General features: G+C 30.9%; 1 protein-coding gene, 2 non-coding genes and 1 pseudogene across 4 annotated transcripts; all 4 read left to right on the top strand.

The window, feature by feature from the left end:
* Positions 1-9,058: 9,058 nt before the first annotated feature.
* LOC114372695 lies at positions 9,059-9,254 on the top strand. Its single transcript, XR_003658266.1, has one exon. It is a non-coding gene; the product is annotated as a U2 spliceosomal RNA (small nuclear RNA).
* Positions 9,255-11,697: 2,443 nt separating this feature from the next.
* Positions 11,698-16,139, top strand: LOC114369800 (protein DETOXIFICATION 35-like). Of its 2 annotated transcripts, XM_028327054.1 has the most exons (7): positions 11,703-12,172; positions 13,144-13,769; positions 14,423-14,479; positions 14,632-14,870; positions 14,969-15,087; positions 15,420-15,506; positions 15,859-16,139. In XM_028327054.1, exons 1-7 carry the CDS (start codon positions 11,894-11,896, stop codon positions 15,934-15,936), a joined length of 1,485 nt encoding a protein of 494 aa, XP_028182855.1. In that variant the 5' UTR covers positions 11,703-11,893; the 3' UTR covers positions 15,937-16,139. The 2 variants fall into 2 exon arrangements, with proteins under 2 accessions (XP_028182856.1, XP_028182855.1); XM_028327055.1 differs by lacking the exon at positions 15,420-15,506 and having other exon boundaries at positions 11,698-12,172.
* Positions 16,140-17,703: 1,564 nt separating this feature from the next.
* LOC114372752 lies at positions 17,704-17,820 on the top strand. Its single transcript, XR_003658319.1, has one exon. It is a non-coding gene; the product is annotated as a U5 spliceosomal RNA (small nuclear RNA).
* A 1,442-nt stretch (positions 17,821-19,262) lies between these two features.
* Positions 19,263-19,375, top strand: LOC114372781 (annotated as a pseudogene).
* Positions 19,376-19,937: the final 562 nt, after the last annotated feature.

Here is a 19,937-nt window from a genome sequence, read left to right on the forward strand (position 1 = left end):
CAGACTTAATATATATGATTTATGTCTCATTTCAAGCCCTTAAAGTGTCATTGCAATTATTTTACAAGTTTCGCTACAGTTAAAATTGATTTAATGTCACTCCACGTTTAGGAGGTTTGTCATTAGACATGGCAATGAAACGGGACGAGTATCAGTATTGTTTTCCGAATCTCTTATCTTGATTCTCCAATAAATCCTGATATCCGTATCCTATATTCGACCAGTTTAAATTTATTGTCCCATCCCCATACCTGTTGGGTACCCGTTGGATATCGGGTATCTCTAACCTCGTCCCATAATTCAAATTAGAAAAATAACTTTTTTTATAAAAAAAATATTAAAAATTTAATTTTAGACAAAATAAGTTGATTGTTAAACATTTATTTTTAACTACTTATATATCAATAAATTTATTATAGTGCGTGTGTCTACAAAAATAATTAAGAAAATAATATTAAATTATGTAAAAATTATAAAATAAAATTAACTAGTAATAACAATTTTATGCCTTTTAATTAAATTATACAAAAATTCTAAAGATTTTAAGTGGCGGAGCGGGTTTGAATTCAGGGTCGAGACAGGTCTAGTTATCTCATACTTATACCCGTATCTGACTTTTGGTTATCAGAGAAAACCCAAATCCATACCCGATTAACTCGGATATTATCTGTAAAAATCAAAACAAATTTAAACAGATACACACAAATGCGATTTTTCTTGTCATTGTCATGTCTATTTGTCATATATATAAAACGTTTTGTCAGAATAGTGATATTTGGACAATAGGGTCGTAAATGTACAATGGTAAAAATGATTTCATTAGAGCATGGACATTGGTAAGCGATACTTATTAAGAGTAAAATAGCAAAAAATAAACTACAAATGAGAACGGAAACAAATATTGATAATAAAATTTAACAAAACTACAAAACTGTGGACACGGAATACAAATATATACAATCGATATTAACAAAACCTAAATGCATTATTATAGTCATGAATACAAAATTCTTATTACCAGATGCATCTCATTATTTGAATGCAGGATTATTACTCTGATAAATTATTGAATTTTCATTGTTGACTATAGTTATTAAATTAGTATTCTTAATAAAAATCATCAATGAATATTTAATAATTTACCATTTTATGTTGACTATAATAATGCATCTAGGGTAATTATATTTTCACAACCTAAAATTTTAAACACCCAATCAACAATTTATTTTCTTTATTTCTCTTACAATCACATTACATTATCAATCAAATTAATCACTTATTTTTTATTTCTTTTTTAATCTCAAGTTATAAATACCTCAAAATTATAGAAAAAAACATTTTTCAATAGTCCAATAGGGCATGGGCACCTGCGATGAGCTGAGGATGTTGGATGGAATGTTTGAATTGATAATCGCCGACATGTTGCCCAAAAGCAAGAGAAGAAAGTCCATCTTTTTCAACTCACAAGATGGAACTATGAGTAGTGCAATAAAGTCACAACTCACAACCTTTTAAAGTTGAAGCATCGTTCACTTGGGACTTTTTAAAAGAAAGGAAAAAAAAATTGTAAAACTGTACTTGTAGATTTATGATCATGATGACAAAGGAAGAACGGGTGATACCTTGCCGTTATAGTTACTACTTACTAACACAATCAGTCTAACTATTATTGATCATGCAAACTATTTGTAGCAGTCCCTTCATGGATGTTGAAAAAATTACACATTTTCACTAAAAGTCAAACCATAATTTTATCACGCATAAGCCAACAACTCTGTCAAAATTATCGTTTGGATTTATATTTTTGAGGAACCGTTGTTTGTAGAGTTATACTGTTAAAAACACTAATTAAATTGACAAAGAAAGAAAGGAGAGTCAAAGTAGAGTCTCACAATTATGTTGCAATTTGTAAGTGAAAGAAAATTTTGCATACTAACACAATTCCAAATATCCAATGATAAAGTCCTATAAAAATTCAAAATTTGTTAATACAATTAATTCGACACTTGGATACCAAAACTCAAAAGTTTGGGATTCAATTCCTACTTTTGACATGGAATCGTATATAGAGATATTGTTCTACTCTCAAATGGGTTAATATGGTGTCTATAAAAAAAATAGTTAAGTGACAAATTGAAGTTTTAGATGCCTTTTGAATAAAAAAAGTTTTCAACTGTAAAAATATCTTTTGAATCTAATTTATATACATTTGTTTAAATAATTTATATACACTCTTAGTTTGTATATAATTATCTAAACAAATTATTTAATGTAAAAAAAAAACTATTTGTGGTGATTTAAAATTAATTAATGACGATTTTGAATTGTGTGTAATTTCTTACTATTTAAACTATAGGAGAAGTACTGGATGGTTAAAGTAAAACCTATAACAAAACATACAAACCTATTTTTATTATTTTTGAAATGGGTAAAAACTGTTTTGTAAATAAGAAAAAACTAACTTATTTTCATTTTTACCGAACATGTTCTCGTTTTGAAATTGCATTTTTGTTAACTCGTTGATAATTGCACCAAATTATCATAAGTAGTAAAGTAAAATAAAAATTCGAGTTTCGAGTCTACAAAAACTTTGTTTGTATTTAAATTGACGTATATCAAATTTTCAAGCAATTAATTGAAGAGACGGGATGAGGAGTTAAAAGCAAAGTAAAATTATTGAAAACAAGAAAAAATTAGAAATAGGAAAGACAAAAAACAAACACTTTTAAATGTGAAGGTTAATTGATAATGCAAAAATTTTTGGACCTAGCATATCAGACTACTCATGATGTAATGTTACTAATTTTTCTCTATTTAATATTATCTTAATTTTTACTTATATCTATCTTGATACTCTAACCCTGGTCCCTCAAGTGAAAAAACCTATTTTTTTAAAAGATTCAATAAAATAAGTTGCATTAGACTTAGAGATGCATAAATAGGTTAAACAATATTACTCTATCCCTAGATATGATTCATTTAGATACTTTTTCCCAGTTTTTTAAGAAATAAACACTTCTCAATGCCTAAATCTTAAACAGATGCATGAGTATGAATGATCAGACCACAATCAATAACAATAAGCATAGAAAATGGGAACAATAAAAATTGGAATTGCATTAAATAGATAATAGAAAAAGAATCACATTACAAGAGTTTGACTGCTAGGCTTCCAATAATGGAGGTTTTAACCTCTTATTGTCATGAAAAACTTTACACTTTAGGGGTTAATGAGAAAGAATAAAAAAAATAGGGATGGAGACTGAGGGAAGAGATGACTCTAGAGAGGATTTCCTTTATGTGAGAAGCTCAGGTTTCGAGGATATTCAATAAAGAACTTTGAATTTCGGTGTGTTTTTTCTCATTAACATTCCAATCATATTATATAAAAATATTTTACATGTTATGATTAATTATATTGAAAAATAATAAATATGATCAATATTTCATATCATTTCAGTGTCATAAAAGCGACATTTAATAAATTTTGGCGCTTGAGAAATACATGCGATGACAACCTTTGAACATTAAAAGAAGTTGTAAGGGTGAAATATAGATTCCGGAATGATTTCATTCAGACAAATTTGCAACAATTTCTTTTAGATATAAATTAGACATATTAAGTCTTAATGTTAGGTTATTGTGTGTGGAGAAATTGATCACTTTAATTTACTATTGTCGTTTAACAAGTTGAAGAAAACAATTTGTGATTGAAAAAAAGAAAATGAAATGAAAAACATAGTACACAAGAAAACTTATTATATTAATTTGCTCATTTTTATAGAATATGTCATTTTCTTTACTTTGGACCATGACTCTTTTTGCATATGATTGGTGGTTTGTTTCTTGAGAATAACTTCTTTATTATTTTGTTTTAGAGAATGAAATCCTTTCTTTTTGTTTCCTCCCTCTCTCCAAATTTACAATCTAAACAATATATATTGGTGGCGTGGGTGAAATCCGCAATTTTTTGTCCATACTCCATGAATTAGCTTCACTTCCAAGCCATTGCCGTATATGTATGCAACATATTCTTCCCTAATCGAGTAAATGAGCATTCTTTTGGTTACAGCTTTAATTTGAGTTTCCATTTTATATGTAGTTATCAATTTTAATTTAGTTACCCAATCCCGATTTAAGTCTTGCATCGAAGTCTTAATTTGACCACATACCTAGTTAGCCCGTTACTCTAACTTCTACCTTCCAGAGGTTCTGTTCACTAGCTAGACTAGCTGATCTGAGCAGAAAATTCTGTACATCTGACTACTATTTGCAATTGAAAAACTACAAATGGTCCCAACCTCTTTGGAATGCCAGGACAATTCATGTATACATAAAAAAATGGATTATTAATAAATTAAAGCAAATAACCTAGATAACAAATTAATGATTATTTAAGTTTGATTGATTAAATTGACTAGTTGAATACGTACATAAGACGGTCAAGTTGTTGTATCTATAAAAGTATTAAAAGTTGGAAGTTTATGACTATAATAAAAAGAATTTGATAGATTCAGATGGTAGGAAATTCATGGATTACATATACTTGGTTTTAAATATAGAAGGAGTTAATTCATTGATTAAAAAAATTTAAAGGCCAAAAGTTGCACGTAATTCAAATTAAAAGATATAATCTGTAATTAAATATAAATAATTCTTAGTGGGATATCTTTTGCTATATTTCCCTGACCTCTGAGTGTAATTCAATAATTTATTGTTCAATTTTTCAATAAAAAGTACAAGTCTTATTTTATATTTAATTATAGCAGCTTTCCCGCCTAGATTTATAATAGAAATTAACTTATATATATTGTGAATTAAAAATATTTTATATAAATTTTCCATAGGAATTTATCTTATACCACATCATATTAAAGAATAAATAAATATTAAAACTATCAAATCTTATTAAATGTATATATAAAATTATTTTATGTTGAGAATTTATATAAATTATATTTTTCAAAATACAAGTTGTGTATTAAGGATTAAACTAGTTATTGCCAAAAGAAGGAATATCTATCAGAATCTCCAGATTACGTACTGAAGAAAATTTCGAATTAAGAAAATCAGTTTTATATCAAAAAAAGAAAAGAAAAACAGTTTCATTTATTTCTGTTAAAAAAATAGTGGGTTTGGGAAAGATTAAAAGATCCTTGTTTTGTTGATGTCGCTATAAATTTCAAGAAAAAGTTAGTGGGATTTAAGAAGATTTTTGCATATCCTTTGGTTGGCCCTCAGCACCGATTAAGAGCCACACTCTTCATATAGTCTCATTTCACAATCAACAATCCTGGCAATTAATCAATCGATTAAACTTATGGCTGTGATCAGAAATGCAAAATATCCATTGCTATTATCTATTATCCTAAGCCACGTTTCAAGGAGTTTGTTTTGCCAAAAAAGGGTTTTGATGGTCAATAAAGCTAAAGTGCGACCCTACAGGGCCATAATCGATTTCGCGTCAAACAATTAATTTCAACTTAGGCTTGATACCAGGTTCCATCACATGTATGTCAGCCCAAATATAAAACCCCAGTAGGCCAAGACTATATAGGCTGTGTTTGGATACAAGTTATAAATTTTTTTGATTTTTTTTTTACTTGATATATAAAATATAATTTAAGTAGAGAAGCTTTCAAAAGAGCTTCTTATATCCAAAGAGACACTATAAATATTAAAGGACAAACATAAGCTCTTTTTAATAGACATTTCAGTATTAGTAAGAGTAGACATGACAATGGGCGGGTCGGGTACGGGTATTGTCTCCCCAATCCCTTACCCCGACTCCTCAACATATCCTCATACCTGTACCCGATACTCGACGAGTTTGAGTTTATTGTCTCATCCTCATACCCGTCGGGTATCGGGTATCCCCAACCCCGTTCCACACACCATTTAGAAAAATATTTTTTATTTTTGTAAAAAAATATTAAAAATTTGATTTTAGAAAAAAATAAATTGATTATTAAACATTTATTTTTAACTACTTATATATCAATAAATTTATTATAACGCGTGTGTCTACATAAATAGTTAAGAAAATAATATAAAATTATGTAAAAAATTTAAAATAAAATTAACTAGTAATAAAAATTATATGTCTTTTGATTAAATTAAGTAAAAATTCTAAAGATTTTAAGTGGCGAGGCGGGTTCGGGTTCGGGTTCGGGGTCGGGACGGGTCTAATAATCCCATACCCGTACCCGTACTCGACTTTTGGTTATTGGGAAAAACCCAAACCCGTATCCATACCCGGTCAACTCGGATATTACCCGTCAAAGTCAGGACGGATACCCATGGGTACGGGTTTTCTTGTCATGTCTAAGTAAGAGAGTAGAAAATTTGGTTGGGAGAGATAAAGTCTATTTTGGTAATTTTTATGTTTTGGGGGATCAGTCTCAGTTTTATTATGAGGATATTTTGCTTTTAATATTTTTATACAGAATTATTAAAAGATGTCAGTATTAATTCCAAATTAACTATTATCATTAAATATTTAATAAACTTTATAAGATTTTTTCTTATGTTATAATGAATGCATTGAAAATAAAATATAAACAAATTTAGTATAAATATATTTATTAATTATTTAACTATATTTTTTAATGCACATGTAAGAAAGAGATCACTTATTTTGAAAAAAAGATTGGCTCAATTTCTATAAGATTTAATTTAATATTCGTATAAATATTGTTTTTAATAATTTTATTAATGCTATTGTAGTTTTATTTATTATTGCTACTAGCTGTGTTATTATTTATTTTCTTTTCATATGTACATCTGGGTTACTGAATCCTTATTTTACTTTTATTTAATAATGTCTTTTTTTTATATATATTTTTTTAATGAAAATGACTTTTTATATATCTGTCATGTCCACATTTTATGACAAACATAAAAATGTAAACTAGGAGATTTAAAACAACGAGAACTATAGTTGAAAAGTTTTACTTAATTTAGAGCTAAAGCTTTTACTCAGTGCGCATCTCCCTTATCCATCCCTCACACAAACATCAAGCCACATCACACACTTTGGTAGTGTTAATCTCTTTCCACTTGGCTCACCTAAAAAATCCTAGATTGGCACACAATTTTGTTATAATTTGCCTTATGTAATTAAATCCAAGTTAGGACATATGAAAACCAAAGCTTATTTTATTGCCACACTCCATTTTTATTTCTTCCTGGACTCACCAATTTTTGTGTTAATGAATGAACTTTTGCTGCTGGAAACATTAGGGATTGACCACGATTGCATTTGAGCAATTAATGAGAATTATGCTCTTTTCTATTATCCATTGCTTGGCCGAGAGAGAGGAAGTGGGTATATTCGTGCTTCAATATGGAATAGTGGAATTTAAGTATTTACATTAAAAACGAGTTTTAATTACTTTTTGAACCATCCATTCGGCCTTTATTTGCATTAGACAATTACTTCATGCACCTTAAATCTGTTTTCTACACCTTTTTAGCCTTCTAGAAATGTTATTCCAGAAAGTAATTCTACATTTCAGGAAGCAACTGCCTTTACATTAGTATGCTCTAACACACTGCTTATTTTATTTCTCTCTTCCTGCCTCAAATTGAGCCCAACGAGCCCAACATCGGTGGAGCCCCAAACCAGTGTACATGTCTTTGAATACTACAAGTGGAGAGGATATTGTCTTATTGAAGTTGAATTTCTGATAAAATCTCCATATCTACCAAAGATTTCTCTCTCCCTCGCATTAATCAATTTGATTTATTTATTTTATTAAAATCATCAAATTTCAATTCCTTCAAGCTTTATATTTATATCAAATTATATATATATCTTCAAGCTTTAAAAAATATGTAGATTTAACCTATTTTCTATAATAATTCATCATGTTTTTTACAGTTAAAATGGTTTAAATCTACATATTTTTTAATGTTTAAAGTTAAATTCATGAATGTAGAAGAATTAAAACACATTTTTCCTTATTCTTTTAAGTTTTAACACACTCAGTCATCTATTCCAACCTGCTTCCAATTCTGACTTTGTCTTTTAACCTCCGCCATTAAAGCTTTCTGGTCTAGGCCTAAGGCAGTAAGGCACAGACCTGAAACTGACCAAATGAGCAGAAAAATCACATTCATCCATACAAGAGAAGTACTTGTAGTTTTGTACGAAAAGAATAAATTTAAATCATACAATCCTATATAAATAGTTATGATTAAAAATTACTAGGCTTTTGTCTTTTAATCTTGACTTATGTGATTTGATCTTGTGAAAAAGTGTAGTAATAATTTAGCCTCCTAAGTCTGAAAATCTTGGAGTCCTACTGCAACACTCCAAGTCCAAGCAAGAATGTAGACACCTCTTCTAATCTCAGATAATGACAACTTGGCAGTGAAGAGACCATTATGCTATGGAGATTAGCAGTTTCCAAGTCTCTCTATAACATATGGACAGACTTAAGAGGCATAGAAATGTTTTCTGGATACATTTTCAATAAAATGATATAATTCAATGTTCAAGGTTTTGTGTTCTGACGAGTATCAAGTATGTTAATCTCACATTCAATTGAGTTTTGAAATCCAAGAGGATCTTGGAACCTAGCAATATATACATTTTTTTCTCATGTTTGGTGTTAAACTCTCTAATGTTCACCTTCTCATGTTTACTTTTACTTTGCAGAATATCATCTACGAATACAAAATATGCAGAATCAACATAGGGTATAAGACTTCATAAAAATCCTTCATAAAAAAAAAACACAGGGTAAAAGGAATGTAATAACTAATACGAATTGCCTAGAGGTGAAATGTAATAGAATATTTAGGGGATCAATGAATCAGGTATATGGGGTTTAGCTTAAATCCATGATGGATTGTGTTCATGGATTTGTTCTGTGTGGAGAAATTATTGATCGTCACAACTACATTTTCTAGACTCTGCTTTGCCATTGTAGTAGAGGAATTACTGTTTCTCTGTTCCAGGCGTTACAAGTATAAACAGTCCCATATCGTTTAGAAGAGATAGAAATAACTCTATATCTTATTATAAAAGAAGATTTTGAAGCATAGCAAACTCATACCTTTCTCGGCCTTTTGGCTAAGATCAAGTGTAGTATCTGTTCTTATCAGTTTAATATCTGATATGTGGGCCATTGGTCCACACGATATTAAATTACTTTTTTGGTGGGGAGAGTCCAACACAGTAGCTTGCTACTGGGCCTCTCAAGTGTCGCCCAAGCGTTGCACTATAGCATGGGCCTGGCACACCCTATAACTCACTTTTAAATCTTACTTGGTTTTGATAATTTAGGACTGTGGAATAAAATAGTCCGAAAGAGTAGCAGAATGATAGTCAGATTCCAAGAGACATTGCCAAGCAAAACTTAGGCCCCTTAGATTGTACTTCTCCCTTGAGGAAAAACCGACTCTTAATCTTAGTTATAGGTTCTAATTTATATTGTAAGAGAAAATATTTATAAATCAAATTCAATGGAATTTTGCAATTGGCAATAGGACTTTACAGTTATTCTACGAATGTTTTGTTAGGAAGGATTTAAAATAATTTATTGAATATTTCTACGTTTTATTTGGTTGGATATTTCATATATATATATATGGATGGATCTCCTTGATTTTTTTATCCATATGTATTTTAAAGTTAATTAGTATAAAATTAGTTATATTTGTTATTATTATAATAATAATTAAGATTATCATTTAATACAAAATTAGTTTTAATTTTATGTATAAAAATAATTTTTTTTTACATTTAAAAGTTAGATATTTAAATCATTATAGAAGAAAAAAAATCCAGTCCTCTTTACATAAGGTTTCTGGATATATATATATATATATATATATATATATATATATATATATATATATATATAAAATAATGATTATTAATCTTTTAAAAAATAAAATAATCAGTGCTGATTCTGGTCTTGGATTTGTTACTTAGTGCATGTATCTTTAGTTGTGTAAAATTGTGTAATTTTTTTAAAATGAATATGAGATTGACACCTTTATTTCTTATCTATTAAATAATTTTAATTTAAATATTTTCTTTGTATTTCATTTCGGCATTTCCTCCCTTTATTTTCCCATAACTTAAAAACATCACTTTACAACCCTTCGATAAAAATAAAATCCACTTTATAACCCCCACCACTTTCCATTCCACTATTGGTAAATACAAGTGACGTGGTCGATCTTACACCGTTCATCTTACCAAACTGCCCCCTTTTTTTCAGCATACCAAACTACCCCCTTTTTTTCAGGATTTCAAACTACTCTCTATTCTAAGTCTTTTACTTCGCCACGCATATCACCTCTACTCGAATATGTTTCATTATTGGACCATTTTATTTAAATTTTAAAAACGTGTTTTTATATAAGTATTTTTTAAGAAATAAATATTTTTTTAAAGAAAAATAAAAATGCTTTATTTTAAGTAAAATAATTTATATTTTAGACAAATACATTAAAAAATTAAAACTACTTATTTAATTTAAAAATCACATTTTCTGTTTAAAATAAATTAGCCTAAACGAACGGGTCCAATATCTTTTCGAGTATACAACTTTGTTTACGTTAAAAGTAGTTAACAGTAATAAAATTTAATAAAAAATTATTATGTTCTTTTTATGTAAGATGAAAATATTAAGAATTTATTTTGATAGTTGTAGAACGTAATAGTTAAATTACTTGTGTTTTTGCTGACATGCAACAAAGTGTCACATTTATTAGAAGTTTAGAACCTAGTTTGTTTTCTTCTTTAGTTTGTATCTTTCTGACAAATAAAAATAACAATTACTAAGTGTTTAGAAAAACGTTAAAAGAACATAAAATACATTTAAAAAAACTGAATAATAATAAGTAATTTAAAAGTATTTATAATAAAATTGAAATATTTTTTAATAAAAATTATATTGCTGGTAGTATTCAATAGATTGAAAAGTAAAAACTTTCCTGATTATATATAGAAAGAAAGACTCGTGTGTGAGAGTAACGGAGTATCTGTTTAAATAGTTTTAATTTAAGATATTCTTATTAGTTCATTTTCTTTGTTAATGACATTATTAATTTAGATTTTTTTTATAAATTCTAATTAGATTAAAATGGAAATAATTGTCTCGTATTGAAAAAATGCAACGGGAAAAAGAAAACATTAATTAAAATAGACTCGACAACAAGAATGGCGTGGTTGCTCATTGAAGAACTTGAGAGATTGATCTTAAATGCACTTATATTCATACCTGTAATATTTAATGAAATTAAACTCTACTCTCAGGAGGAGGGTAGGATTCAACTACCACAAAACTTTATGTTAAAAAGAAAACAATAGAAAGTGTGTAGGTAGCTCATGTAAGTTTTCTTTATTATTATTATTATTATTACTTTTTTAATTTAGAGACTCTTTCTGTGTCAAACCGAAATATCATCCATTCACCTTGGAGGAATAAAGTAATTTTTTCAGATAAAAAAAAAATACTAATTACAAGAATTTAACCAACTAGTAAGAAAAAACTTGATAATCTCAACTTTCAGCGAAAGTTACTCCTACCAAAATGCGATATTTTTTGCTAAAAATCTCAGAGACTGAAAAATCAACTAGCTAGAGTCTAGAACTTGTTTAAATTTAGCGGTGGGACATTTTTCTCATTCATAGCCATAGCCCATAGGTCACCGTCACAGTATCAGAATCTCATTTTCATTTCAAAACCAAGTTAAAATAAAAATAAAATACGTGTACATTCTACGTTCGTTGTATGAATAATAATAATAATAAATACTGAAGAAAAGAAAATTGCACTGGTGGAGTGGTGGATGTGCATATGCAGTTGCAGGATATAAGCCCGTGAGAGTTTAACGTCGAATCAGAGGCGTAGACGTGTAGGGTGACTGAGAGATGGACGCTCCCCTGCTGCTGGCCAAAGGCGAGGGGGCGGCGCTGGTGACGGAGAACGGCGACTACGTGGCGGTGAGGGAGCTGAAGGAGGTGAAGAAGGTGTTCTGGATTGAGACGAAGAGAGTGTGGCAGATTGCGATGCCCATTGTTTTCAACATATGGTGTCAGTTCGGTGTGAATTCCGTGACCAGCATGTTCGTTGGACACCTCGGCGACATTCAGCTCTCTGCTATCTCCCTCATTAACTCCGTCATTGGCACTTTTGCCTTTGGTTTCATGGTAAAATCTCCTTCTCTATCCCCAACGACCAAAACTTTTCAATCATTCTTATATATATATATATATATATATATATATATATATATATTAATTTGTTGCTACAGTGATGTTCGTGAGTAACTAACACTCGTTGCCAAAGATTCTTGTTAATTTTCTCTGTTTTTGTCTGTGGAGTTAGGCAAATGTTTCCTATTATTTTACGGACAAAACTTCGATGCAGTTTTTTTTTAGATGCGGTTAGAATTAGAATTGAAGTATACAGGACAAAAAAAGTAAGGACAAAACTTAGTTTTAGTTTAGTTTAGTTTTTTTAGATGTTGTTCTGATTAGAATTGAAGTTTTATTTTGCTAATTTACATAAAAAAAGTGTTTACTTTAAAGGTAAGTGTAGGATCTCAAGATGAAACTTCAATTCTGATCAGAGAACAACATGAAAAATTTCTTAAGTTTCGTCCTTATGTTAATCGAATGGATTTTAATTGGTTCTAGCTAAATACAGAAGGCGGCTCCTTTGTTCTCACCGTTCCTAATTGAATTTTCCTTCGTCTTACAAGGTTTTCGTAATTTTAATCATTTTCATTTTCTTAAAATCAGAATTCATAAGCAAGAACAAAGCCTTGTGCTGTGTATTTCTCAGAGGATATTGCAGGAAAACTTGCTTAGAGAATAGAAACCAACTGGTTTCACCAGTATAAAGTGAAGGGAGTAGTACACTTTGAAGATATACAATAATAACTATTAATTAAAAAATGGCCAATTAAGAATTAAATTAATTATAGAATTTGTTATACATGTATTTGATTTTATTACCATTTTAAAATGTTATATATGTATTTAGTTTGAGAGTGTATTTGCATGTCTTCAGTTTAAAGAATACAAATTCAAAAGGGAAGTTGTAGAAATTGTACTTGTTAGTCGTCTGTTGTTTTTTTAAAGAAAGAAAATCTAACGATACTCTATAAAACCTGTAGCTTGGGATGGGAAGTGCAACTGAGACGCTTTGTGGACAAGCTTTCGGAGCTGGGCAGGTTAATATGCTTGGTGTTTATATGCAACGCTCATGGGTGATATTATCCGTGACCAGTATTTTGCTCTTGCCAATATACATTTTTGCTGGTCCAATTTTGAAGTTTCTTGGTCAACAGGAAGATATAGCTGATCTTGCAGGGAGTTTCTCTATTTTAGTAATTCCACAATTTCTTTCACTTCCCTTCAATTTTCCAACGCAAAAGTTCCTTCAAGCTCAGAGCAAGGTTAACATTATTGCATGGATTGGGTTGGTGGCTTTAATTCTGCACATTGGGATGCTCTGGCTCTTAATTTATGTGCTAGATTTTGGCTTAGCTGGTGCAGCTTTGGCGTTTGATATCACAAGCTGGGGGATCACAGTGGCTCAACTTGTTTATGTTGTGATCTGGTGTAAGGATGGATGGACTGGATTGTCATGGCTGGCTTTTAAGGATATTTGGGCCTTTGTTAGGCTCTCTCTTGCATCAGCTGTAATGCTTTGCCTTGAAGTTTGGTATATGATGAGCGTTATAGTTCTTGCTGGCAACCTTGATAATGCATTGGTTGCTGTTGATTCCCTCTCTATATGGTAAGATCATACTTTCATCCCCACACAGGCAAAAAAAGCCATGTAGTCCCAGCCAATTGGAGTGGCATATGTATGCTGCACTTTGCATAGATATAAATGGAAGGATATGGATTAAATGGAATAAGAAATCTTAAATAAATTCTCTCTGCTAGTTCTTTGCAACTAAGAGCTTGAGATTGTCAAGGGAACATGTCAAGTGCATATCAAGACCAAAAAAAAAAAAAAACTATCATGCAATCAATATCAAGTTAAATAACTAGTGAGTTAATTTGCTTCCAAGTGTCTCAGATTTGATACTGCCATTTTCCTAAAACTATTTTGTGAAAAGTGAGTGAGTCAGAGTAGGGTCAAAATTAAAATTAAGGAATATAATAGAGGGAATAGAACATTATGGCGGAAGTTCATCCATGTAGCCGACCCCACCTAGTGGGATAAGGCGTTGTTGTTGTTGTTGTATAATAGAGGGAATAGACTCAGTTACAATATCTCTTCAGTGATTTTGTTGGATGCATTGCATATACTTTGAATTCATTTAACCTCGTAACTCATTCTGCCATCTAATTAGCAGTCCGTAGTTTTACATTTGCATCTAATTATTCGAATAATGGATGTATGGTAACCTTTTTGCTAATACATTCAATGATGTTTAATAGCATGAATATCAATGGGTGGGAAGCCATGCTCTTCATTGGAGTAAATGCAGCTGTCAGGTATGCAACCAAAATTACTGTCTTGCTGTTATTTATCCCATTGTCTGTCTACTCTGGCAAATATGTTGACAATTTCACATTGTTAGTATTGGTTGCTTGCAATGCAGGCTTTTCTCTTAGCCACGTAATGTTTGTGTTTTTCTCATTTTCAGTGTCAGAGTTTCCAATGAACTTGGGCTTGGACATCCAAGAGCTGCCAAGTACTCTGTCTATGTGACAGTCTTTCAGTCGCTTTTCTTGGGAATCTTTTTCATGGCTATTATTTTGGCGACTAGAGATTATTATGCCATCATTTTTACAAACAGTGAGGTTTTGCATAAGGCTGTTGCGAAACTAGGATACCTCCTTGCTGTGACAATGGTTCTAAACAGTGTTCAACCAGTGGTTTCAGGTATGAATTTATCACCATTACCCTTGTCTACTTTATTATGGATAACAGATCATCCCCTTTATCTTATCCTATTTACAATTTTGAAATCATTTTTGCAGGTGTTGCTATTGGAGGTGGGTGGCAAGCCCTGGTGGCCTACATCAACATAGGTTGTTATTACTTATTTGGGCTTCCACTGGGGTTCCTTCTTGGCTATGAAGCAAATTTGGGGGTTGAGGTAATATACCACTACTATTTGTATTTCCATTGAAGTCTCCTTTGATAAAATTCATTATTTTAGTGAAATGTGTTGAGTTTTCTCTATTTAGATCTGCAAAAATTAGAGAAGGAAAATAACAAAATGGCTTGTTGCTGAACTATTGTTTGCTTTTGAGTGAAAATGTATATGTCTATGCTGATACCTGCTTAAATTTCTGTTTTTGATAATAGACTTTATTCAAGACTCGTTAACTCTTTTATAGATAATAAATGAATTTGCTAAAAGAAGTAGAGAGAGAGGAAAAGAAAAAGACAACTCTCCCTAATGATTCAGATTTTTTCCCCATTTAGGGACTTTGGGGTGGTATGATATGCGGAATTGTTATCCAGACGTTGCTGCTCTTGTTGATACTTTACAAAACCAATTGGAAGAAAGAGGTAGGCAATGGTTCTCATTTTCTCTGAAACTTTTATAGGCATTTTACTTCTAGTACTACAGAAAAGTGATACTTTGCTTCTACAATAACTTTTTGCAATATTAGAGGGGGCAACTATTTAAATTTTTAGTGCAGCTGATACTAATTTAATTTCAATCAAGAAAACCAAAAGCAAATTGCCACACGGTGGAGGGTATTTCCTGCTTTACATTTTATATTGATAAGTTTAGAAATACAAAGCTCCATAGTTAACTATTCTTTCTTATCCTTAGTCTTTCCCCTGTTTTATAATTTGCTTGAATGAATTCAGATACTGTAGTTGCTTTTAGTCACTTAACTCTTCTCAATTGTAGGTGGAACAAACAACTGAACGCATGCGGATATGGGGAGGACAAGACATTGGAGTTGATAAGATAGTGGCTTCTACATAATCCTGTATATCTTCCACCTCCACTCGAGTCAAATTCTCAAAGTCTTTTGTTTTTTGTTTTTTTTTTTATGTGTTCCTTCTCTGTCCATTTTACACGTAATGTTGCTCTATTCCAATTAGGTACAGAACATAGTTTAGCCGTGGTGTCTGATTAAGATAAAAAAACTTGGTTATTTTTCCAATTTAATTTTCATTTTTTAGTTATTGAGCATCTCAGTGAAAAATGAAAAACATCGATATTTTCTTTTACTCTGACATAGAGATGAGCTAATATATCTCTATGCAGGACTAGATTAGGTAATAAAAATTATTTATAGCATAAAATAGTGACATATTCAGGTACGCCAACTGTTTTGAATCCGATAAAAATAGTGTAACTTATTATTATTATATTTGCTTAATTTTGACAATATGAGAAGTTAAAATTGTTTAATCTGTTTCTAAAATAAAGGGTCAATAAACTTATTTTTTTAACGAACCACAAATATCCCAAGATTCAAACTGACACCACAGTTAATCTATGGTTGATCTTGATCCATGCATTCGGTGACAGATCAATAACCTTTAGAATAAATAATTAATCCATGCGATGTATACATATTAAGTTTAAATTTTAATGTTTAGAACTTCTATACCGACTTAATGAGAAAACACACTTTATTTAGAACATTGTAATGTAAACGATTTAATAAATGACGAAAAAATGATCAGCACACACTTTCCATTAAGCTTCTAAAGAACAAAACTACCATTTGATTTAATGGAGGGTCGTAGTTCCCAACACAAAGAAAATACATGATTGACACGAGTACGTTCTTGCCAACCTACGATTCGGTAATATTAATATCATCTGCATCGAAAACAAAGATGTTGACATGCTGCTAAAACGCAGACAGACAATGGGCATGGACCAGGCAACTTGCTCAAAGGAAATTCATTTCAGCGAGTTATTAAATCTGATAATTTTTTTTAACAAAATTTAATTGTTTCAATCAAATAAAAGGCAACAATTATTAAAGTTGAAATGTCTTGGTCTCCTTTTGCAAAAGCAAAACTAGGAGTGAAGCTCAAGTTACTTCCTCCTCCTTTTTGGTTTGAGACACTGAGATCTAGAAAGACTGTAAGGAGAAAGATAAGTGACATGAAAGATCTCGTAATCCTAATGGGTGGCTGAGCGAGGACCTTGACAACATACTCTAGAATGTGGAGGTGCTACAGATAACAGAAGAAAAAGTGAAGAATCAAATATGTTAGTGTCTTTACTTCTACCAAGGTCCACATCAAGCATTGTACTGACACTATAAAATGCAACGGATTGTTTTGCTCCATGAAAAAATCTTTGATAAACATTGCTCCATTGTCAACAGCATACTATGAAGGTCCAATGCACCTGCAACATCCAAATGTTCTGATATAGTCTTGGTTGTTATATCATCTAGTTGAGGTTGGACTAAGACACTATCAAAATTGTACATGAAGCAAGTCAACAATCCTCCCAAAAATGAATTGTTCTACCATTGCCCATAAGGCCATAACCGATCGACCTTCTTGACATTAAAGGTTCCATGTTGAGATGAAAGATCAAGTATTCGTATTGCATTGATGAGTCAGATCATTGACTTTGGAGATGCTCTACATAGAGAAGAGAAAGTGAAGGATCAAGTGTCATTCTTTGTTTCTGGCGAAGGTCCACATCGAGCCGCATACTGAGGGAAAGTGAGCTGCTTGTACTATAAATTTCAAAGGTGCATCTGTAAACAAATCACGGAGCCGTGTAGTGAATACAAAGCGAACTATTCTTTCGCCTTTTACTAAAGAATACCGTGTATTCTCTACTTTAAGCGGCATACGCCTATTTTTGGAAGAGCATTCCTTTTGGAAAGCTCTGCTACTAGTTTAAATAGTTACTTTTTTACTTTCAGATTTTTGATGTGTAAATTATCTTGCATATTACATTTGAAGAATTAAAGTTGGGCTTTTTTGTTACTCGACAAAACGTTTATCGTGCTTGTAAGTTCAGTTATGTAATAGGTGCTGATAAGGCCACTTGGGGCCCATTGTCAAATATTCAATTATACAGAATATGCATACCGTTAGCAAATTCCAGTGATAATTTCTGAAAAATCAAAAGATAGGTTAAGTCTTCGAACACCAAATTTAAGAATAGGAGTTAATGTGCGTAAAATGCTAGTAAGTTTAATATCTAGAGTATAATTTCCAAAATCCTCTCTGAAGTGATTTCGTAAGCTTTTTGATAACAAATGTACTTCTTGATGCTGTGCTCCTTTTTATGCAGTCAGAATGGTTTGGTTACTACTTACATGCTGCCTACAGCAGTGTTAGAAATTAGAATAGCTAGAGAGGTCTTTGACTTGTCCTGCCAAGAATGATCAGGCTGGGCACAATTAGCCATTATTTTGGATTTGAGGCCCATGGTGTTGTACCTGACATACTATTGTCTCCTTTGCCAGTGTAGAAAGAGTATACCTCTTCTAATATAACATATGCTCCAATTCAACTTTCTTGATATATAAATAGGATTGTCCTTTGGTTGGGAAGATCCAATATTTGTCCATATGCAATTTTCAGCTTAAGTCTTTTCATTAGTGAATACATGGCACGAGGAGGGAAATGAGAGAAAGAATTTGCTTTTATTTGGTTCAGCTTCATAGACACAAGGACAACTGATCATTCTTTTTTAAGCATTTCCTTGCATGACTATTCAAAACAATCCGAATATATGTAATATGTAATATGTAATAATAACGTAGCATGCCCTCTAACAGTTTCATATATGATAAATCTCATGAACCCAATGGGCAAGAATTCCCTTATGCTGATCATATCATATGCTAGTCATTTAATGGACAACTGATCATTCTTTTTTAAGCATTTCCTTGCATGATTATTCAAAACAATCCTAATATATGTAATATGTAATATGTAATAATAACGTAGCATGCCCTCTAACAGTTTCATATATGATAAATCTCATGAACCCAATGGGCAAGAATTCCCTTATGCTGATCATATCATATGCAAGTCATTTAATGGAACACATAGACACTTTTCCCTTGGTCTCCACCTGATTTCGAAATTCTTTATCTTTTCCTTCGATATGAATTCTTTCCAAATTTCTGATGTATCATTGGTGAAGCAGGTTTTCTCTGTGTGTTCCAAGAGATAAAGAAAAATATAAACCATGTATAAACTGCAGCAAAATAGTTCTCTCACCAGTCACAGCCAAGTTAGTCCCACATTGATGAACTTGTAAGCATGCAAGTTGACAAGATTGTTTAAATAAGAGCCAATTAGCCACATCAATACTTAATTACCTGGATGGAGTAAATGGGTGATCATGAAGGGCTGTGGCTTAAGTTGGTGAGAGAGCCTACATCATAGTTTGTGGTAGTGGGGACTTGCGTATGAGCAGCCCCCTTCAATGGTAGTTCAAATTAGGTTCCTTCTTTGAACTTTGTGAAGTCATGTTTTGTGTATTTATCTTATTTATCTTATTTGCCTGTTACAAGTATGTTCTTGTTGTTATCGGTCTTCGTAAACTGTCTTATTTTAATATTGTTACATAAGTTTCAATCATAAATAGTGTTCCAAAATAAAATACAAATATCATTTCTCACATACATTAGAATTGTATTTCAATATTCTTTGCATAATAATTTGAGTAAAGTACACATACAGACGTATATATTTTAGTATTTAATTTAACATCGTTAAAATAAAATACACTTCTCTGAATAAAAAAAAATATACTTCTTTTTTTACAGATAGAAAAATTTTTTCTCTCTAAAATGTGAATATTATATCTTTCTCCGTCCTTAAAAATACTACAATAAATTACTATTTTTCTTCTAAGTTGAGATTTAATTGTCCCTTAAAATATAAAATTTAGTTTATTTAGCTTAACATTGTTCTCTTTAAAAAAAAAACAACCTTGTTAAAGTAAATGAATTAAACAATATCAGTTTTTATTTTACGTGTATA

This window comes from Glycine soja, chromosome 10 (assembly GCF_004193775.1).
Source record: "Glycine soja cultivar W05 chromosome 10, ASM419377v2, whole genome shotgun sequence".
Taxonomy (NCBI): Eukaryota; Viridiplantae; Streptophyta; class Magnoliopsida; order Fabales; family Fabaceae; genus Glycine; species Glycine soja.

Bases quoted from the DNA above. Each gene is read 5' to 3' on its own strand.
- LOC114369800 (XM_028327054.1), top strand. From the start codon at position 11,894: ATGGACGCTCCCCTGCTGCTGGCCAAAGGCGAGGGGGCGGCGCTGGTG. The intron at 13,770-14,422 runs GTAAGATCATAC...GATGTTTAATAG, and splicing joins GTTGATTCCCTCTCTATATG to CATGAATATCAATGGGTGGG. The intron at 15,088-15,419 runs GTAATATACCAC...TTCCCCATTTAG, and splicing joins AAGCAAATTTGGGGGTTGAG to GGACTTTGGGGTGGTATGAT.